The sequence below is a fragment of the Stenella coeruleoalba genome (assembly GCF_951394435.1).
Source record: "Stenella coeruleoalba genome assembly, chromosome: 8".
NCBI lineage: Eukaryota > Metazoa > Chordata > Mammalia > Artiodactyla > Delphinidae > Stenella > Stenella coeruleoalba.
The window spans coordinates 86,673,265-86,696,714 of record NC_137154.1 but is presented as its reverse complement, the minus strand read 5'-3'; the positions used below and the strand labels follow the sequence as shown (position 1 = coordinate 86,696,714).

General features: G+C 38.2%; 1 protein-coding gene across 4 annotated transcripts in view; it reads left to right on the top strand.

Annotated features, from left to right (window-relative positions):
• The window catches only part of ARHGAP20 (Rho GTPase activating protein 20), a 153,204-nt gene extending 134,251 nt beyond the window's left edge, over positions 1-18,953 (top strand). For 2 of the 4 annotated variants that reach the window (XM_079928583.1, XM_079928584.1), the window contains exons 10-15: positions 2,037-2,215; positions 3,610-3,771; positions 8,489-8,598; positions 11,008-11,197; positions 12,373-12,487; positions 13,550-18,948. In XM_079928583.1, the coding sequence (XP_079784709.1) occupies positions 2,037-2,215; positions 3,610-3,771; positions 8,489-8,598; positions 11,008-11,197; positions 12,373-12,487; positions 13,550-15,402 (2,609 nt within the window). In that variant the 3' untranslated portion in view covers positions 15,403-18,948. Of the gene's footprint in view, positions 1-2,036; positions 2,216-3,609; positions 3,772-8,488; positions 8,599-11,007; positions 11,198-12,372; positions 12,488-13,549 lie in introns of all 4 variants that reach the window. The other 2 variants (XM_079928585.1, XM_079928582.1) reach the window with 2 other exon arrangements.
• The last annotated feature ends 4,497 nt before the right edge of the window (positions 18,954-23,450 follow it).

Below are 23,450 nucleotides of genomic sequence, written 5' to 3'. Positions count from 1 at the left end.
CCTGGATGTATGCACATTAATGATGCACTGACTGTATCCTGAGGAAGCCAAGGGTGGATGATGGTCTGAAGGCTTTTCAGTAAAATGTTACTTATTTGATTATCCTCCCACGATTTGGCTTTTTTAGTATTTGGTTTAAGTTGGTTACGCTAAGGAAATAAACAGTATAAAACACTTGTTTGAAATGAGCATTTGACACTGCCGATCGTGTCCTCCCTGAAAAGATCATCTCCTTCATTGTTCCATTGTCAGGGAGTGCTGAGTAGCTGAACGTCATCTCTGGCATCTTGGTTGCATGTCAGGACCACACAGCTGAAGTGTATTGACTAATCCCATGCACTGTCCCTAGAGAAAATGGAGTCTAACCCTGTGTGGTCGCCACCTGGGAGTTATGGCCTTTCAAATCTCAGCGCTGTTAGCCTTAACTGCAAGTTGTTTTGAATCTGCCCCACACAGGTGCATGCTTCGGGCATCAGCCAGAGATTTGGGCAGGATTTATACACAATGTTTGGGGCTCCCACTATTCAGTTTTCTCCTTTCTGGGATTCGCTCCCCCCACCTCACTTCCCAGCTGCTCTGGTTACCTCCATCTCTATTCTCTAGTTTTTTCAAGCCAGTAAGAGTGCAGATTTCTCTCCCAATTTTAGTCACCCCTACACCCTGGGGCCCGTCCTCTGGCTGAAAGCTGTAAAAATAGGAAACTTACCCAGTGCCATGCCATTCCCTTCTTCCAAGCATTAGACTTTTACCTCCACTGTCTATCTTCTTTTGGTTACTCTTTAGTGCCTTCAGGTAGGCCTTTATATTTTTCTTTAATTTTGTCCAGAGTTTATAGTTGTTACCTGTGCGTATGTGTTGAGGGCCAGAGGACACACACGGCAGAAAGGTCCAAAAGGAACCTTAATGAGCTGTCTTTTTAAGTATCAAATTCTGTGCAAATCAATCAGTTTTCATGTTAAAATTAGATACAGCTGACATCAAAAATGTCTTAGAATTATGATCTCACAAAATCATGATTCACTGTTGACCTTTCTTACTTCTGCCTGTTTTGTTCATACTATCTTTACCACCTAAATGTCTCCTCAGTTCAATTACTGTTTGAGAATGATTTATTGAGTAGTTAACTTCACGCAAGTCATGGTGCTAGATCCTCTACCTATTGAAATCGTGTTCATTCAAAATTCACATCAAATGCACATGACTCCAGGATCACTCCCTCACTCCTAATCGGTAGATAGATGTGCTTTATTGTTCTTCTGAATACCTTTGATGCTTTGTTCCCCCCTTATGACATTTTATTTATTAATATACTTGCTTTTCCCTCACCCCCCCATCACCAGCCTTGTTCCCCCATTAGATTGTAAACTTTACCATGGCAAGGGCAAGTCTCACTCATGTTTGTATCCATCCATGCTTCCTTAAACATGCTTTTTAAAGTCAGGAACCGAAAAGATACATGAAAGTCTTTGCAGTTGGAAAAAAGGCGGGGGAATATAGAACACTAGTTTCCTATATCTCTATCCTCAGTAGTAGAGTGGAACATCAGATAATAAAGCATTCTTGTTTCTAGAGAGCAACTTAATAGAGACAACTCTTCTTCCCCTAATTCTTCTTCTTCTTCCTCTTTGTTTACCTCCTCCTCTTCCTCCTTCCCCTTCTCCTCTCCTCTCTCCTTTTCTCCTTCTTCCTTTCTTTTTCTCACTATTTAATTGTGATCTAATTTAATCTTCAACTTTCTTTGTATGCTTAGTCTCCACTTCAAAATGAGATATGTGTTGGTATGAAACCCTTTTGCTTTAATTTGTTATAGTTCAGTAAGGGATCCCTTCTTTTACCTATGAAAATTTAGTGCCAGAACTTAACTAAATAGCACAGTGATGTCTCCAAGATAGTTAGGCAAATAACCCAAATGTTTAATTCTTCCTTAATTTATAAACTACTGCGCCATAGTAATGAACGAACTGTAAAATGAGAACTGTAGAAATAAGATTAAGTGAATTAAATTATTTTCCCTAATAATCTCACTTTTTGCTTAGATTCAGGTCAGAAGACATTTAAAAGGAGAAGATCCATCATAAACTGGGCCTTCTGGCGGGGCTCTAGCACTCACCTGGATAACTTGCCCATGTCACCAACATCTCCTGTGCCAGGACAGCTCTTTGGGGTTTCTCTGCCAAATATCTGTGAGAACGACAATCTGCCCAAAGCTGTCTTGGTAAGTCTCATTTTGGCCTGTAACACTAACAGGAAAGTAGGTTTAGGAAAGGAGAGGTCAGGGAGGTAAACCTATCCCCAGATGGAAAATTATAGACACCCATGGCTCTGGCTGAGAATCTTTATTATTTATTACTTCAAAGAATAAAAATCTGATTAAGCTATTGCAGAGTCATAAGGCAGACATAATGGGGAGAGATGATCTAGTCTACTGGTTTCAGGGAAAAGCCACATAAACCTGCTCAGATAAATTAGAATCTGCTTTGTAGAAAGAGAATCCACATTAGCCCTCACATTCCTCCCACAGCCTTTCTTGAACCCTACATTGTTCAGAAAGTCTCATTTAATCACTTTAGCAACAGAGACCAAATCTTATATTTCTATACTAAATCTTATATTTGTATTCCAGGTGTTTAAGCATAAAGATACATCTGCTGGCATTTAATTATCTTTTGTATGTAGAAGAGATCAAATGAAAGCCACTGAGTATTATTGTCTCTGGTTAATATAGTAAATGATCACTGTTAAGCAACATTTATTGAGTGTCCACTATCCTCCAAGCACTATGCTAGATGCCTGGCACTTTTTTCCTGTATTGTGCATCTATTGTACTAGTCTAGCCACTTTATTGCTTATCCGTCACAACAGATTTAGAGGGTAGTTACCATCTTCATCATCATCATCATCACCATCATTCCTACTTTACAAATTAAAGGAAAAAAAACCCTCGAGTTTACCAAAGGTCACACAATAAATATGTGTCATAGCTAGGTTCCAGATCCCATGGGTTGCTCGTCTCCAACACCTATTCTCTTCCTACATGGCAAGCAGAGGACACACAGAAAGAAAGAAAGCAAAATGAAAGGTTGAACAGAATGGAATGGAATGGAATGAAGAAAACTTTCTGGAAGAGGTGATTTTGGAGGCTGATTTTAAAAGAAGGAAGTAAATACAGGAAGTAGAATAAAATGTAAAGTCATATGAAAAGAAAGACAAGCAAGTGGAGAGTGAATTTGGCAAGAGCATTTCCATATTAGGGGAAAAGAGTCCGTATTAGAGAATAATGGGGAAAGAGTAGTTAGGGAGGAGAGAGACAAGTTAACAGGTACCTTGAAGTGACTGTTGGTTCACTGAAAAAAGACAGTCTCATTAAAGCAAGCGTTTAAAGTAAAGTGTTTTAGATGTTGAATATAGCAAGAATAAATAGGAGAAAGAGATTTAAAGACAGCAGAAAACAAATTGACTTTAAATCTCTAGGAGGCCATCTAGCCCCAATCCTTCAGGGCTTCCCCCTGTTATACCCTAGTCTCTGGCAGCTGGAGAGGGCAAATATATGTTCCCTTGCTTGTTATGCATGAGGCGCCATTTTGATTTTTTTTCCCTTGTTCCCCATAGGATATGCTTTTCTTTCTTAACCAAAAAGGACCCCTCACAAAAGGCATCTTCAGACAGTCGGCCAATGTGAAATCCTGCAGAGAGCTGAAAGAGAAACTGAATTCTGGAGCTGAAGTACAACTAGACTGTGAATCTATTTTCGTGATAGCATCTGTCTTAAAGGTAGGGAAAGTTCTCCCTTCATCCGCCCCACAGCATAGCTCTGGAGAAAGACAACTGGTTTCTCTCACTATAACATTATCCCGATCTGCAAAGGACCATAATAGAATTAGAATCTTAAAAAGTGTTAAATAACACTTCACAATGTCACATGGGCATTTAAAAGCCACTGCTAATGATATGGTATGTCAGATAGGCTTTTTAAAATTTTTTCATCCCACAGCACTCTCCTCATCTTCACATCTGCCAATCCCATGCAAAAAAATTAAATAAAAATTTAAAATAATCATAACACACAGCATGTTTACCAAAGTAAACATCCTGATGACTTTCTCACAATCTCACTATCTTCCTAATAAAGGCGAAATTTTCAAAAGTAAACTTTTATTAAACTTTGGAACAGAGTTTACCAGAGTAAACAAACATTTGCCTAACAACTGAAACAAAAAATTGCTCACTGAGACCACTGAAAATTCCATTCATTTATACAGTCTCCCCCTAATGCCTTTTAAAAGTAAAGTTGGAGTAGGAATGACTCCAACATCCAGTCCTTCTTTTATGAAATCCTTACCACATTTGGCATTCTTAAAGATTCTCACCCTTCATCCCATGTGTGTCCGGTATTTCACAGTAAGCTTCTTTGCTGCAAATATTTTTGCCACATAACTCATTGGCCACAGGTCAACTTTACCATAAAAAATAAAATAACTGGTTGACAGTTTGTTTTGACATACACAATATAAAAATCATGACAGATGATGATGATTGGTCCCAAGAGTTGGTTTCATATTTTGAAACACACTACATTGGAGGTGAAGGAGGCCAAGGGCCTTGAAGGCATAGCATGAACGCACATTTCCCCTAGAACTTAGGAACATTTATCAATGGACAAATGACAGTATGCCAAAAACATACAATGGTGTGGAAGGCTTTCACAAGCACTCAGGCACAAATATGCATCCTAGTACGTAGTATTTGAAACCTGGTGCCTCTCTTAATGAAGGAAGAAATTTTAGCAAAAAAAGAAAAAGTGTGATGCTGAACAAGAGACAAATCAACAAGCAAAAAAAATGTATAAAATACTATGAACGAAAGACTTGGAAGACAAGTGCTTAAGTACAACCCACAAAATAATGTCAGTTAATTGCGCAGTATTGCCATGAATCTACACACATTTTAAATGCGTTCAGATATTTTGCATTTCACAATAAAGTCTTTAATTTTGTTATTCTCGTGTTTCATTATATCCTTTTTAATGTTCCTCATTTATTTTTTTGTTATTTTACCTTTTATGGTAGAATTGCCTTACAGCCAATTCATTATTTGGTAGAAGTTTTTGCAGCAAAAATGCTTGTGGCAGATAAGCTTACTTATGGCAAAAAAAAACCTAGAACCCACCCCTGTGGTTACTTAACTCACATCCACAGTTGAGTTAGACTTCTAAAATGTTTTCCTCCTCACATTCTTGAAAATGCCTCACATTTTTGGAAAACCTAGAGTCAAAACCAGCTTTTAGCAGAGGTTTTGGCCTCAGCAATAGCTTCTGCAGACCAGCATCAGGCTCCCATCTCCCAGCAGGGTTGGAATGCACCAGAGCTAGGGGTGGAGACAGTGCCCCAGCCTGCATCCCAGGGCCTGGAGCATAAAAACCAAATTAAGGAAAACATGGTGAAGAAGACTCTTCCATATCCCTACTGCTGGTCAGTTGCTTACAGAATCATACTTCATGACTTAATGAACAATCAGATGTCTCTTGGTAAAAGAGCCATGTCTGCTCTTAAACAATCCCTGCCATGGACTTTCACAATAAAGTATCACTCAAAAGAACTGGAGAATTGGAGCTAGGGTCATCTAATTTATTTTACACAGGATTTGTGATTACCCTTCAATCCTGGAGTATAATAAAAGTATGTATGGTGTGCTTAGCCACATACATGCAGATATATGCATGATGAATTTTTTTTTCATATAATTAGGCTTTCTCCCATCTCTTAATTTAAGAAGTTAAAGCCTATGTTTTAGAAAATTTTCCTTACTATGCTATTCATCACAGCACTATGCTTCTTAAAACTTTGTACTAAATTGTAGAGGCTATTACAAAGAAGGATGGTTCTAGAAGAGTTAAACTGTATTTCAGATTGAAGAAATTGTACTTATAGAGGAATAAACAAAAGACAGAAAGTAATCCAAATGATTGAAAAGTCTGGTTAGATGGGTTTCAACTAATTAAAGTTTCATAATCATATAACTGTGTTTTACTCTCATTTCTTCCAAGTGGTTGCAGGAAAGGGAAACTTTTTGCCGAAAGTTTTTGAGCTTTTGTTTTGTTTTGTTTCTTGTTTTTAAGACTATTTGGAAGTGATACTTAAGTTTTCCTTTAAATGTTTTGCTTACACTGGTTTTGTTTAAATGTAAGCTTAACCTTCAAACTATAATTGGAAGAAAATTGCTTGAGATACTGTAATTTTGATCCATCAGACCTTTGAGGAAAAGTTCATTTTTAATCCTAGGAATCTCGTCTCAAATTAATATGGGCATTCTGCTGATGGCTTGGGTTCTGGTTTTGGAGGGGAGGAGGCTTTCCGTTGAGTGCTAAGAGTTGGTGATTGTAATTCAGAACCAGCTCTCACATCCTTTCTCAGACCGATGGTGGTTGTTATTTCGCAACTTGTTATTCCAGCTGTGGAGAGTTCATTGAGATGTTACAAGTTATTATCTTTCAAGTGTAAGTTTTAAGATTTAATGATGTTTTTCTTCAAAACAGATCATAAGTATTTTTTCCACTTAGATTGAAAAAGAGAGGCATGGTCACTGCCCCAATTTGAAATAACAGATTTTGGCTCTTCTGACTCTGACTTTTAAAGTAGGTGCAGCAACTAAAATTAGTCTGAAATTGTGAAAATTCGGTAGCTTTACCCAAAAGAAAGAGGTAACTTTTGTGATGACACATCTGAATCACAAGTATCCAGGTACATTTCTGCTGAAAAATATAATAGAACAGAGAAAGACTTTGTATCAGTCATCTTCCTACTTGTTAACTACTCTAAAACAAATGTATAATAATAGGTAACATGACTACAAAGAGGTTTATAAAAATTATTTTAGAATCTCAGTTATAGTTAGTTGACCTTCCCTTGTCCTTCACTAATATTTGACCATATGACAAATAGCAACACTTCAGTAATGACCTCGACTATGTCTGGGACTGTGCTTGGCATTAAGGTGTATGATGTAGAAGGTGAGGGTCTGATCCTGCCCTGAAGGAGCTAATAAGCTAGCGGGGGACATGCTCACCTAATTAGCTAACTGCAACACTTAGGTATCACAGCTTCCATCTTAGTAATAAAAACATGACATATAAGCAACAAGTTGTGCATTGCTGTTTTAAAGCACATAGATGAAGTTGCTGATTCGATTTTCCAGCAAGGATTAAAATTATTCAATTGCAGACTTTCACCTATCTCCATGTTGTAGGCAGGAACTTTCAAGAGGATAGTCAACCATGGGTACAGTGCTTAGATATGAAATTGAGTTTTGTCTGCCTGAAGTTTACTAAGGTGGAGATCAGACTTTGCAAGCTTGGCTTGTTAGAACCATGCCAAAAGCAGCAGAGAGAGTTGGCCTAGATCAGAAAGGAACATAGGACGAGGACCAAAATTAGTTCATTTTTAAGCTTTTTATTAACATATGTCAAACAACAAACTCCATTGATTATATTCTACTTGTGTCATAGTCTGGTTTCACCACACCTAGCCCTGCCAGTGGCCTCAAAATAAAAGGCTCTCAAAGGCCAGACAGGATAATGTACCAGGGACATTTTTTTTTTTTTTTTTTTTTTTTTTTTTTTTTTGCGGTACACGGGCCTCTCACTGTTGTGGCCTCTCCTGTTGCGGAGCACAGGCTCCAGACGCGCAGGCTCAGCGGCCATGGCTCACGGACCCAGCCGCCCCGTGGCATATGGGATCCTCCCGGACCCGGGCACGAACCCGTGTCCCCTGCATTGGCAGGCGGACTCCCAACCACAGCGCCACCAGGGAAGGGAAGCCCCCAGGGACATATTATTTAATGTGCATTAGGCATGGGGTGCTGTCCTAGGCTCCCAGAGCCCAGTCATAGCCTGGAGTGCTTTCTCCCCATGATACATGAGAGCCCTTCTATGGGGAATATAAGGAGAAATTCTAAGTACCTCTGGATGGAATTATTCACCAATGCCACTGGAATATAAAGTTCTAAAATAACAGGGACTTGGTTTTATTTACTACTCTATCCCTAGCACCTTAAACAATGCCTGGAATATATGAATAAATATGTATAGAATGATTGGATGACTGATTACCACATTATGAATCTCACAAATATCTTCATGCATTTCTTTTAACTAGTGAAATCAAAAGGATTTAGGATGGTTTGCCAGACCCTGCTGTGTTATACTAATTTGCTAAAATGTACACACACAGGAGGTTTCATCCCAAACGGGTTGTCCATTATCTTTACCACTATAGTCCAGAATCCAATTTCCCTCTGGTTTTTGTTAGAAAAATATCAAAGCATGCATTTCTATGTGTGCACATCATTGAAGGGCTAGCACAGAGCTCTGTGTATTCCAAAGAAGGGACACCTTAACTGTACTTTCCAATAACGTGTCTTCTTTGTAATATCTCTCATATATAATTAGCATGAGAATAACAATTTAAAATATTTATTTTTCCCTCTATATAAGGATTTTCTACGAAATATTCCAGGAAGTACTTTTTCGTCAGATCTCTATGATCATTGGGTCTGTGTAATGGATCAAGGAAATGATGAAGAGAAAATAAATGCAGTTCAAAGGTAATTATTCTAATTTGGTCATTTCTCAAAAATACTTTTTAAAAAACTTATATTTTATAAGTTTGTCTATTAATGTAATATGACTATCAAAGTCAAATCCATGAGGACCAGTTTAAAAATAGATTTATGCTAGCTACTGTCATTGTTATTGTTTTTTTCCCCTAACCTTATTAACGTGGAATACTCTACCATTGTACACCTTCTGTATATCTGAATCTGATAGGAGCTGAAACCCATTAGACCAATAGCTAACACAGTAGACCCAATCTACAATTTATGATCTTAGTTTTGGTAAATATTTAACTAACCAGACAATTCCTTATATACTTCACTTAGCAACTGAATTCACATAGAGAAAATTCCTTCCCCTCAAGGAACTAAGTCTAGTCGAATAGATAGAATAGATGAAACAAAGAATAACAGTGTAGTATAATCAGTGAAAGAGATATATGGAGAAGTGTATGTGGGAATACTACAGAGAGAAAAGTGTATTGTCTGTATTCATGCAAAGAATGCATTGTCTGTACTCATGCAAAGGTAAGTTGCTGGCAGGACTCACCATCCTGATTCCTGAATATTTCCTGCATTATAAGAAAAGCAATACTTCCAGCTCTCTGAAAACCCAAGAATCCCAATATCATTTATTTGCCTATGCTTGTTTAGTACAGGTTTTTCTTGAGCAGCTTTCAAATACAAATTATTATCTACACACTGCTACTGATAGACACCTTTTATCAGTAGAAGAAAATAGTATAACTGTTGTAGACACCAGAATCAAAGCCATGTAACAAAATTCTATCTCTGCATCCATTAAGGTTTGGTGGAAACCATTCAGAGGTAGTGAACATCAGATTTTGTATTTTGTTGCTCATTGTCTAAAACTTTATATTCTACAAACTGTTAAATGGGTGATTTTTTTTTAAAGAGGGTAGACTTATGGCTTTCATACAAATACAGAATTAACACATGTGAAAGATTTTATTTAAAACATTAATTAATGAGAGAACTAGTAAGATATTACTGCTAGTTCAAAGGAGATTTCAAACTATCAATACCACAACTTACATAGTTAACTCAGAAATGCTGAAATGAATTTACAGGTAGATGCAAAACTGACTTTTACTACTGGGGCACGGGGGTGTATGTACAAATAAACTATTTATCTCTCCACCAGACAGAATTTTCCAGTCTATGGACAAGTGTTAAGTGCACTGCTGTCAGTAATCTACAGTTTACAGAGTTGTAAAATAACTCAAAGGTTTAGGGCCCCCATAGAATCAGATACCCTAGAGCAGGGGTCCCCAACCCCTGGGCCATGGACCAGTACCAGTCTGCGGCCTGTGAGGAACCAGGCCGCACAGCAGGAGGTAAGTGCGCGGCGGGTAAGCGAGCGAAGCTTCTTCTGCTTCTCCGCATAGCACCCCATCGCTCACATTACCGGCTGAACCATCCCCCCAACCCCACTGTCCATGAAAAAATTGTTGTCCATGAAACCGGTCCCCGGTGCCAAAAAGGTTGGGGACCACTGCCCTAGAGTATGGTAGACAGTGCCTCACTTTGCATTGAATACATTCAGTAATCTTTTGGTCCATTTAAGTATCTTTCATAACTTGTCCCTACAAAACTGTACTCATTGTCAGTCCATAGTGCCGAAAAAACACCTCTCTGCTGTTTATGCAACAGGAGTCAGATTACCCAGTGTAACCCCAGGTTACAGATTCTTGCTGGAAAAAAGCAACAAGCATGACTATCAACATATGTTTTCTGTATGGTAGTAAAAATCATTTTTAGTGAATGTTCATTTAAAATTCCTTATCAATTACAAAATAGGAACAGTAGGAAAAATACTATCGTAAGCTTGACTTATGTGTGAAAGTAACACCAGTGAGATAAAGAGATGTGGGACAAAACTGATCTCGGAAGCTGTGGGAGCAGAGCATAAGCATAAGCTCTCAGAATGGACCCGGGAGTCTTCGTAGCTGAAGTTTGGGTTTTTACCAAGAGACAGAATCCTTGTGTTGCCACTTGGAAGTAAAGGAGCATATTAAGTATAACTGTTTAATTTCATCAGAAAGTTTTTTGGGGTATTGGTTGAGAATATTCTGGAATGTTACAGGATTTGCATAAGACACATTGTACCAGTTTCAGGTAAATATTTCAGGCAGCATTTTTTTATGAACCATTTTTCTGCATTCTTTCACATTTTCATTGGATTGTGAAGGCAGTGTACAAAATAAATAAATAAATCTCCAGTGCTCACTTTCTCTCCTATGTACAGGCAGTCCTCACTTTGCATGTACCATGTTAACACACTTTCCTGTACATCTCAATTGTGAAAAGCAAGGGCTGCCTGGCTATACAAGTTTTCTATGAAATGTTTGCTTAAAGAGTGCATTTTTCTGTCTTTAGGCTATTAGACCAGCTTCCAAGAGCCAATGTTATTCTCCTAAGGTATCTTTTTGGGGTATTATACAACATTGAGCAACATTCCTCATCCAATCAGATGACTGCATTTAATTTAGCAGTGTGCATCGCTCCAAGCATTCTTTGGCCTCCTACTTCCTCCAGTCCAGAACTAGAAAACGAATTTACAAAAAAGGTAATGAAGTTTTTCATTTTTATGCTGTGAGGGACCAAGTCCCCATTTTGAACCTAACATTCAGGGTATTAATTCTGAAAGATATTTTCTTAAATAACTTCAGTACATACCCTTATAAATTTGAGTTCATTGAGTGTTTTATCCTATCCTGGTAGACTGTAGAAAGGTGATTTCTTGAGCAAAAAAGTGATAGCAGTTGGATTACTTCCCTTTTCCCTTTCAGGAGGAAAACCAACTATGACTGACTGACTTAAACCATAGAGTGATAAGAAAGCAGTTGATATGATTTTAAAAAGAAATAAGGACTTTGGAATTTGACAGGTCAGGGTTGGATTCTCAGCCCTACCACTTGCCAGATGTACAATCTTGGGCCAAATTAGTTACATTGATCCACAGTTTCCTCATCTAAAACATGGAGGTGTTGATAATATCGACATAGTTCATACAGTAGTTACTTGAAATCACACTGGTGTAGGGCCTGGTGGTTAGTACAGGGGTGGGGGTATCGGTTCCCCTTGCTCCCAACATTCTGCCTGCTCCTTTGCCTCAGCTGTTGGGGCAAGAAAACTATGTAAAGGTTCCAGTATATCCCATGGAGGCACAAAGCTCCCTAGTAAAATCTTACCTCTTCCCCCAAGCACCTCCAGTTAGGGAGCCTAAGGGAAGAGACTAGTCAGGCAAAATGCAAGTTTTCTCTCCAGCTGTCTCTCTCCTTCACAATAAATCCACAGAGGATACCTACCTACTTCCCACGCTTATGACACCTGCCTTTTACATAAGGAATGCATTTTATAAATGTTCATCTAATGATGCTTCATGAATTTTAATGAGAAGGTTTATTTCTTCACCCCAAATGCCCTATAGAGATACTTAAAATTACTCTAATTTTAAAGACAGAACTATTGGCATAAAAATGTTAGCATTAAGCCAAGGCCACACATAATAACAAATAATAACTTTAGTCCACTGATTAAAGTTAATTTCTATGCTCAAACTACTCTTGAAAGTATTATAGTTTGTTAGAGGAAACTGTATTGTATACTTTTAAAGCAGACATGAATTTTTCTCAGGATTCTTTTGCATCTTTTGTTAGAATCAGGATTCATATATGAAATGTGATTTATAGACATGCTATATGAGAAGTAGCAGTTCATTTTTGTCCCTTTTTTGTACAGGTTTCTCTTCTTATACAATTTCTGATTGAAAATTGCTGTCGGATATTTGGAGAAGAAATCACTTCCCTCTTGGGAGAGGTTTCAGTGAGATGTGATACTAGAGAGAATGCCTCAGGTATTGTGAATAATTGGATTGTTTTTTGTGGGAAACAAACACACATCTGTGAAGATCAGCTGGGACAGTGGTTATCCTGGAGCCCACAGCAGCTCAGGTGAAGGGGCCTCTCACCTGGGTTAGTGGGCCTAGGACTTCTGCTCCTTCCTTAGAAGGCCTGCTAATAGGTCAGAGTATGTTAACACTGTGGTTAAGAAATGTATAAGACAAGGTTCCAAACTCCAAGAAGTTGTTAGTGGCAGCATTATATGGTATGATGTTTTTAACCTTTCTTTAAATAAAACTTTACAAGGAACCCCAATATGAATAACACAGTTGCTGTGGTTGAAACTGGAGTAGAAGGCCCAGAGGCAGTAGAGGCAGCCCTGGTTTTTTTGCTCCTCACCTTCCTCCTAGAGGTCCCTGAGACTTCTCAGAATTCTAGTGCACTGCAAAAACACTTTAAAAACAACTAGCATCATGGGGCAAGCCAGGGTGTGTTAGGGGTAAAGACATTCAACGTTCCAGATTATGAATTCCTGTACCACCAATTATTAGTTATGTTACCTTTGGCCAATTATTCTATGCCACTGAAAATCATTATCTTCGTTTATAAATATGGATAAACCATAATATCTAACTGCGATGGTTGTATTAAAGATTAAATAAAGGATAGTAAAAAATCTTTGTGAAATAGAGTTGTTAGGTTTAGTAAATGGTATCTCTGAGACTAGAGTTAATTATGTATATCCAGCAGCTAATCCATTTAAAAGACAAGAGTCTTATTCAGAACCTGGGTATATCTGGCATTAATTCCTTTATATTTTTAACTGTTTCTTGGTATCTCCTCATTGCTTTGAGGAAATCTTACTTAAGGAAAGCCCATTTCTTCAGGAACTGAGGTAAATCTATTATACCCCAACAGTTTATTTTTAATTCTGCACTTACTACTGGGAAGACTGTGAAAGATCCTTTCTTTCTTTAGAGTAGGAATTTGAACAATCTGCATGAAAACAGAATTAAGCTAAACATCATCACAGTTGGGTAAGTAAAAACAATAATCATGATTCGCTTTTTCAACAGATATCTCTTGCTTCCAACTGAATGACTCCTCCTATGACAGCTTGGAGAATGAGCTGAATGAGGATGTTGATGCCCCGTGTAGTGACTTGGTAAAGAAACTTGGTCAGGGTAGCAGAAGCATGGACTCCGTGTTAACCCTCAGTGACTATGACCTCGACCAGCCTGAGGTAGAAGGTCTTTTAACCCTGAGCGACTTTGACTTAGACCATTCTAAAGATGAAGACATTCAAATGGAGCAGCCTCTTGAATCCAAGCCAGTGAACATTGCAGTGTACACAAAGGAACCCCTGCAGGATCATGCCAGGGGCCCCTCTGGCATGAGCACGCCCAGCCACCTGTCCACAACTGCAGCAGATGCTCCAAAAAGCTTGAGGCGACACCGGCGCTGCTCAGAGCCCAGCTACGACTATCTAGATTCAAAGCTTTCCTATCTCAGGGAGTTTTATCAGAAAAAGCTACGCAAGTCCAGCTGTGATGCAGTTCTCTCAAAAAAAGATGAGAGCCATCTGAATCAGAATCAACCCCTCCAGGAAGAGGGTAAGACATGTTTTAAAAAGAGTTTAGTCATAGGCACTGATATCAAGAAAAATGCCACTAATAAAAATGTTAAGAAGAAAAGCTTGTCTGATAATGAAGGAAATCATGTAAAACTTTTTCCTAAATCCAAGCCAGTAGCTATTTCCATGGCATCTTATAGTCACATGTCCTCATGTGATCATCCCAGGAACCAGACCTTTGATACAGATACATCTGGATACTCCCCACCACACACAACAGATGCCCTCAAGAGTTCAAGGAGGCACCGGCGATGCTCAGAGCCCAACATTGATGACCAACACTGCAAACTGACCTATCTCAGGGGGATTCATTCAAAGAAACAACATAAAGCCAGCTATGAAGCCAGTCTCTTGCATGGAGAGGAAGATTATCTCAAGCGGCACAAGTCTTTGCAAATGGAGGGGCAAAAGCTTATTAATCAGAGTTTGGTCATGGGGATTGAGGTGGGCAAGACTAGTGCCACAAACCAAAACACTGAGAAGGTTTTACCCCCAAGATTAAACATTTGCTCAAGGACTAGCTATTCCAGCTTGTCCTCCCCAGGCACTTCTCCATCTGGCTCATCAGTGAGCTCCCAAGACAGTGTTTTTTCTCAGATTTCTGAACACTCCGTGTTTACACCCACTGAAACTTCCTCTCCAATAGATTGCACTTTTCAGGCTCAAAGAAAGCAGGAAGAGCTTTCTTCTGACTTTAGCAGTTCCAGCCTCATTTCTGGAATTCCTGGTCCCTCATCAGGGCAGGCCAGCGGCCACCTGGCTTATACAAAAAAGGACAGTGTAGAGTGGCATTCACAAATGCATTCTGTAACTCTTCACCCCAGCACATGGTTGAGAAATGGAGTAGCCAGTTTGAAAAACTGGTCCCTCAAAAAGAAGGCAAGGGCACCCAGACCAGAGGAAAATAAAATAGGTTCTCTAAAAGGACACACAGAGCCTCCTCCACAGGCTTCTGGTGTTCCAGAAGCCAACGCACTGCATGAGAGACAGAAAGACATGCCCCAAGGGGTGGCTGAAGGACTTGGAGCTGTGCAAACAGCCCGCTGGTATAGTTCTTACCCCAGCCAGGACTCAGAGAAACACTGTAGCTCTCCAGTCAGCCTAGTGGAAGACAGACTCGGGCTTTGTATGAAGTCACCCGAGGAAGGAGAGATTAGTGGGCGGTGTTCTCCTGGTACTCTGCCTCACGGAAGATCCTCACCCAGCTCTTTGACTGTGGATCATGTGTGCAGCCCAGACTCAGGGCCTACAGTGGTTTGTGACGTTGAGGACAGACATTTGACCAAAGACATTTAACCACAATAAGAATCTGATGTCTACAAGAACAGAAACTGGGCTAATCATGATATAAAGATAATTATTATGACCTCTTTGTGTAAAATACCTGGGATGGGTAGCATAAGGATAATCATTGCTAATACTTAGGACAACAAAAGAATTCTCTTTATTGAGACTATTTGGCAAAAAGTTTAGACAAAACTTTTGTCACCTAAGTGTTTGGGAGGCTTTTCCTTATTAGAGCATGGTTTGATCCTGTCATGCGTTTTAAGAGCTACAAGCAGAGGGCTAGAGAAAGCATCTTCTGTAGAGGAAACATGCCATGTATGATGAAATTAGTAACCTGAGAAAGCCAGGAAGTCAAAAGTGAAGAATAGAAACTGTAGAGAGAGAGGGAAGGGTGCAGAGAAACCATCCACATTCCATGGAATGTGTTTAATAAGTAGGCAAGAAAAATGCCACTAATCAAAGCTACAGAAGGAAAACATGTTCAATAATAAAGGAAATTATTTGAAACTTTTCCCCAAATCTGAACCAGTGGCCATTTCTGTGACATCTTATAGTCAGTCACATGCCCTCACAACATCATTTCAGGTATTAGCCCATTGATGCAACTAGAGAGGAAGAAAACTACAGTGATTCAAAAGCCATGAGTACCATGATATAATAGTTTTTGTTTGTTTTGTTTCTTTGGTTGTGTTGGTTGTGCTTTTCCATTAGTGTTTCATTGCTCTGCAGAGGTTCCAGGACACAGAACTGTGAGGAGAAAGAAGGAGATGGTTGCTCATTTCAATGTCCTTGCAAGGTGCCTGAGCTAGAAACATTCTCCAGAAATGCATTTTTCCTGTTACAAGGTGACCTTCTGACTGTGTTTGCTGTCTTAGTGTGGAGGAGAAAACTGCCACAGCAGTCCTTTCTCTATTACACGATTGCTATTGCCAACATGTGATCAAAGCATGGCTCCTCTTTGTTGAAATGTTTTTCTGCTCCTTGCCTCTTAGATTAGTCAGCCAGAAAAAATCACTGGTAAATCATCCCTTTTCTGATTGTCACTTGGCAGTTGAGAACAGTTTTGAGGTTGGCGGGTTATAAAGAGTCACAGAATAGAGGAGCCATAAGAGTGGCTGTCAGGCCTCTTTTCAGACAGTCATCGGCTTTGGATTTTCTTACCTCCAGAAGTTTTTACATATTCTTTGTTCCAAATGATTCATGGTTTATACCCCATTGATTCATTTCATATCCATGGACATTTCTCCTCTCTTGCCTTAAAGTTTATACCAGTACCTCTCCTGGATTATTTCCATGGATTATTTGGCCTTGCCAGCCAGTGTGAAGGGGTAGAATCAGAAATAGATGTGCATCTTCCTTCATTTTAAATACTTATAAGAAGTTGCTTAGAGCCCATTTGGTTTCTTTAGTTCAGTTTCAGATGGACCTTCCTCCCACAGATTTGCTTAATTCCAAATTATTTTTCTCAGCCACCCAGAAACTTTCATGTCAAAATGTTCTTTCACTGTTGTCCTAAAGGTTGCATTTTGCAGTTATAGAAAAAAAAAAATAATGTTTTCTGTAAGATAGAAGTCCTTTCAGTATTAGCTCTAGGTGCTACCTACCTCTAGGGGACATGGCCCTGTTTGTCCTAAGCATTATAATTAACTTTTAGAACTCTCTCCAAAGAGCTCCTTTATGACACTGGCCATCTCAGTCACAGATGTGAAGTAGATTTTACCTTATAACTAACCACTCCTATATTTAGACTCCTAAGTGTCCATAGGCATCTTTTGTGGTATAATATATAAAGGCAACAGGGATTCCCCTCACCCTTAGGGCATACTACTGCAGAACCACAAGATGTGAATGAAGCTCTTATGGCTTGGAGTGTCTTTCTAGAAGAAATTCTTCTCTACTTAACAAAATAATAGTTCTATCCTTTTTGCTTTCATATTGATGGATAGGAAATCATCCACTCAGTTTGAAGCATGGAAGAAAATAGATGCTGAGGTTCTTCAATAACCATTCCTACTCTCTGTGTTCCCTTAGATACTCCTGTAACATTTAATGTGAATAGTTAATATTGCTGTAAAGTATTATATTGTATGATTTGAAGACAGACTACATGTCATTTTATCATACTCTGTCAATCTATAATATATTAGACCAATGCTTTATCTAAAATGCTTTTGAGTTTGTATAATATATCTTGACAAATTTTACTACCATATGTTATGTAATAAATGTGTATTTTTGTACTTGCAGAAACTGCTGCTAAATTTTAAAGTTGTTTGGTTTTAAAGGCACTGATAATGGATATGTATGAAGTCCATTTTGTCTATTAAATAAAACACCATTCTTCAGAGTTAACAGTCCCACCAGAGCAATATTGCCCTTTGTAGACTCGTTTTAGCTAATGAGCCCAATTTCTGCTTAACATTGGAAATTTCATAAAATGTAATTAATGTTGAATTGGAACTTTGAGCTTTTAGTCATAGGCCATGGTCAGTCTCTCTAGAAAAAGAGGTTTTTTTCTCTTATAGTTTTCTAATCTTACTGTTTACCAAACAAGTTATGCTTCATACACAAAGTCTTCATTTTTCTTAGATATTATATTTACACTGCGCTCCTAGAATCAGATACGTATTAAGTCTATATTCTCATATCAGAGAACCATCAACTCAGTTTAATTGACTGTATGAGATTTTCTTGTCTAAATTTGAACCATTCTGACCAGAGTATCCAGTTGACTCGAGACACGTCCAGACATCCCAAGATGTCTGGATCCAAATACTACAAGGCATCAGTACTTATGAAGTCAGGTAAACTTATCAAATATTCTTATTTCCCATGACTGCTGCATCTTTGCCTTCTCAAAGTTCATGGAAGTTCACTCTATATAAGTTTAAGCACCATTTCAAGAAGATTCAAAAAAATATACTACCTTAGTCCAGAAAAAAATGGTTTGCTCTGAGCAAAATATAAAGATGATTTTTGCTTTTAAAGAAGAGGCTTAATCTACTAAAAACATTGGATTCAATAAATTATCTCACTTTGTGTTTTTCTACTTTTCATGGCATGGCATCAAATTGAAAGGATCTAATGTATCCTTGAACCAATGGCATATTTTGTCTTTGAAAATAAGAATATTATGTATCTTAATCCAAATTATGGTAGTAAGTGTTTAACTGATCTTTTCCTACCTGGCCATGTTTTAATGACTTGAGAGGAAGTCTTTGCAAACTGTTTATTTCAATACAAAGAAAAAAATGAATAATAAAGCTGGGTAAAATGTTAACTTCTTTAATATCTAGTCTGGTTACAAGGATATCTCATAAGCTAAGTTTCCTGCTGAAAGGAAGAGTACTCTTGAGTTCTGTGCTTTCTACCCCAAGTATGAGTCTACTCTGTTCTAAGCCACCTGTGAGTATAAATCCTTCATTTGTATTATTTTTAAAAAGGGGAACTAAGTAAACTTTAGTTCTGTATAATGTCAGATATGTGGTAGAATTGGCAGAAGGCTCTGAGGTGTAATTTGGAAAATTTTGTTTCCAAGTCCCAAAGAAATATGCACAGGGTGGTAATAGATGTATATTGTTTCTTAATTTGTACAATGTGTGTTCTCATTGTGCAATGTCAGAGGGCATGTGCATCTGTAGATAGTTCAGAGTGTTTTTCTAACCTATTTAATTTCTTAAGGCAAAGTAAATATGTTTTCAGGAGTTTGATTTTATATGACAATAGAAGATGCAGGTTTGGGAGACATTAAGATTTAAATGCTAGTTGTTTTCACTCATCTAGGTTTAATTTTTAGATTACAGTAACTTGGAATTAAATTTAGAACTTCTTACAGCCTCTTGATCTGCTATGAGGAGTGAATAAATTAGCTAAAAACCTGTACTTGTGAGGTAGGCCCATTACTCTGGACCAGTAAAATGGTTGCTGTAAAGAAATACTCTGTCTCTACCAGGTCATAGGGACTGATGGTTACTGCCTAAAATTTTCAGAAGAAAAAAGACATTTTACATCTTTGCCCCAAGAATGAGATGACTGAGAAGCAGAGAATCATCAAAATACATGAACACAGAGAAGCTTACTGCTTGAAGCTTACAGCAAATGGACAGAGGGGGAGGAAAGCTATAGATGAGCTAATTCACTGAGTCACAAAGAGTTCAAGGAAAATTAAGAAAAGGGAAAGAGTATGGCTAGGGAGAGATAGAGATATTACAAGTGATATGTACGCTAGTCAGGCAGTTTAATTTTTATTGCCAGGTACTATTCTAGACCCCAGGATAAAGGTAAAAAAAGATAGATTGTTCCTGTCCTCAGGGACCTTAAAGAACTAAGGGAAAATTTAGGCTGTGTAGAAGGGGAGCAGTAACATTGGGCACTCACTGTTGCCTGCATGCACTGGCAACCAGAGCATTATTAGTTTTATTTCATTTAGTGCTCACAATAGCCCTATGTTCTAGGTACATTCAGCTAGAAGCTCATTCTGACCACAGGCTCTTTTTTTTCACCTTCATCTTAAAATAGGGATGATGATAATACCTCTTCCATAATAAAGCAGATACAAGTTATGTATGAGGACCAATACAAACTTTGCTAAGTTACTGTGTCTCAGCTAGATATCTCTAAGAGAATCATTCAGTATCAGAAATAATTCAGAAACCTATGATAAATGTAAAAATAGTTGGGCTGAAAGGTGGTCCAAACAAAATTGTATAGACTTGTGTCTCCCTGCTCCTTCTCTCTAAGTATATCTATATATCCTGGAAACAATGCAAAGGACAACCAAAGGAGAACCCTAAAAGATGGGGGAATTGGTTCAGAACCCTAGGACTGGAAAAAACCACAGTAACAGAGCATCTTACATCCCCTCAGCCAACAGAAGAAGGAGAGCCAGGCCCGGCGTTTTCCAACCTAGCAAACGAAGGCAGCAGAGATATGTGCATTCCTTTCCCAGATCAGAGGGAGTCCTTCTGACACCATTGGGTAAGCCAGGCACCACCAGCAAAAGGGAGAGTTGAGCCACACTAAATGGCCAGGCCTGAGACTTCCCTCCCCCACTGGGAGATACTGGAACGGCCAGCAATAACAGAAAGGATTCAGTCACAACAAGCAGTTCAGCCTGGGAAGCATCTTTGCCCCAGCAGGCATAAGACTCCCCCCCACCCAACCACCCAAAGACACTAGGATGGCCAGAAGCCATGGAAGGGAGGGATTCTATACCACAAAAAGCACTCAGCCTGGGGTGTCTCAGGGCAAAGAACAAATAGGCTTCTCTGGCTGAGAACAGATCAAAGTAGCACCACAAAGGTTCTGAAAAACTATCAATGGACCTACAATGCCTGGTAGGCCAGGGCCTGTGTGCTAAAGCTAAACAAGGTGACTGCCTACTAAAATAAAAGATTTAAATAGGGCCCAGAGTCTCCTAGCATAATAGACAAAATGTCCGGGATACAATTTGAAATCACCTGTCATACCAAGAACCAGGAAAATCACAACTTCAATGAGAAAAGACAACTGACACCAATATCAAGATGATTTAAAAGCAGCCATCTTAAAAATGTGTCAATGGGCAAATAAATACAAATTATCTTGAAACAAATGAAAAAAAAAAAAAAGAAAGAAAATCCTACCAAAGAAATAGAAGTTGTACAAAAGGGCCAAATGAAAATTGTAGAACTGAAAAATACAATAACATATTTTTAAAACTCAGTAACAGAGTGGAGATGACAGAGGATAGAATCAGTGGACTTGAGGACAGATAGAATTTACACAATCTGAACAACAGAGAAAATAGACTAAAATAAATAAGAATGAACAGAGCCTCAGAGACCTGTGGAACAGTAACAAAAGATCCAACATTTGTATCATCAGAGTTTCAGAAGGAGAGAGGGTAGGGCTGAAACAGTATTCAGAGAAATGATATCTAAAAGCTTCCCAAATTTGATAAAATATACAAACCTACACATTCAAGAAGCTGAGTGAAACCCAAACTGGATAAATGCAAAGAAAGACACATCACAATTAAATGTTTGAAGACTAATGATGAAAAAAGTGCTGAAAGCAGTAAAAAACACCTTACCTATAGGGGAACACCAAATTAAATTATCATCTGAAACTATGGAGGCCAGGAGAAAGTGGTACATTTTGCAAGTGCTGAAAGAAAAGAACTGTCAACCCAGAATCCCATATACAGTGAAACTGTCCTTTGTAAATGAAGGAGAAAGAAAGACCTTCTCAGATGAAGGAAAACTTTAAAGAATTTGTCACTAACAGACAGACTCTTAAAGACTGGCCAAAGGAATTTCTTTAAACAGAAAGTAAATGCTAGAGTAAGGGAATTTGGAGCATCAGGAAGAAAGGACAATGGAAGGGAGAAATAATAGTATATAATGGTTGACTCTTCACATGAGTTTTAGAAGTCATATTTGATGCTTGAAACTAAAATTATAACACCATTTGATACTCAAGACAATGATATTTAAAAGTGGAAAAAATAAAGGGACCTAATAGAAATGAGGTCTCCATACTTCACTAGAAGGGGTAAAAGGTTGATAACAGTAGAATGTAATATGCTATATATGTATATTGTAATAATTAGGGCAACTACAGAAACTATATATTTGGAGAACATTTCTTTCCAAAACACCATAAGTAAATCAGGATGGAATCCTTAAAAAAATGTTTAAGCCACAGAATAGAGAAAGAATAGAGACAGAAGAACAAAAAGTAGAGGAAAAAATAGAAAACAGACAATAAAATGGCACGCTTAAGCTCCAACATATATTACCTTAAATATAAATGATCTGCCTGTATCAATCAAGAGGCAAAGATTGACAGAGTGGATTAAAAAAACAAACAAAAAGAACCTTACCTAACTACATCCTATCTACAGGAAACTCACTTCAAATTCAATGACATAGATAAGTTGAAAGTAAAAGAATGAAAAAGATATACCATGCAATCATTAATCAAAAGAAAGGAGGAGTGGCTATATTAAAATTGGATAAGGTAAACTTCAGATCAAGGAATATAACCAGAGACAGAAAGAGATATCACATAACAATAAAAGCCTCAATCCATCAAGAAGATATAACAATCCTAAATTTTTATGAACAAACAACAAATCATCAAAATATGTAAAGCAAATAATGACATAACTGAAAGGAGAGATAAAACCACAATTACAGTTGAAGATTTCAACACTCCTCTCTCAACAATTGATAGAACAACTAGACAGAAAACCAGCAAGTATATAGACCTCACCAGCACCATGAACCAAAAGGTTATAATAGGCATTTATAGAACACTTCACCCAACAACAAAATACACATTCTCTTCAATTGACCATGGAACATAAACCAAAACAGACCATATCCTGGGCCACAAAACAAACATCAACATTTTTTAAAAGTCAAAATCATGCAGAATGTTTTCTGACCACAATGCAATCTAACTAGAAATCAATAACAGAAAGATAACAGGAAAATATTCAAACACATGGAAACCAAACAACATACTGCTAAATAATCCATTGGTCAAAGAGGAAGTTTCAAAGGAAATTTTTTTAGATGATAGAAGTAAATGAAAATACAACATATCAAAATATGTGGTATACTGCTAAAGCAATGTCAAGAGGAAAATTCATAATACTAAGTGCTTACACTAAAAAAGAGGAAAGGAGAGGAGTCAAGGTGGTGGAATAGGAAGACACGGAATTCATCACTCCTCATGGATACAGAAGGAATTCACCTATGGATGGAACAATTCCCACAGAGCACCTGCTGACCATTAGTGGAAGACTCTGGACACCTAAAAAAATGAAAGAATGAAAAAAAAAAAAAAAAGAATCAGAAAAGGGACCAGCAACCCCAGCAGGAAGCTGAAGGTGAGTGGAGGTCCCCAGACTCAGAAAAACTCACTCACAGTGGGAAAATCAGCTGGGACAGAAAAGGACCTTAATGAGGATCAAATGAGAATGCAGTACACGGTCTGTGGAAGGCAAGACAAAGTTAAGAACTGCAGGCAGGGTCTACACTGCAGCTCTGCACCTTCCCGAATTGAGT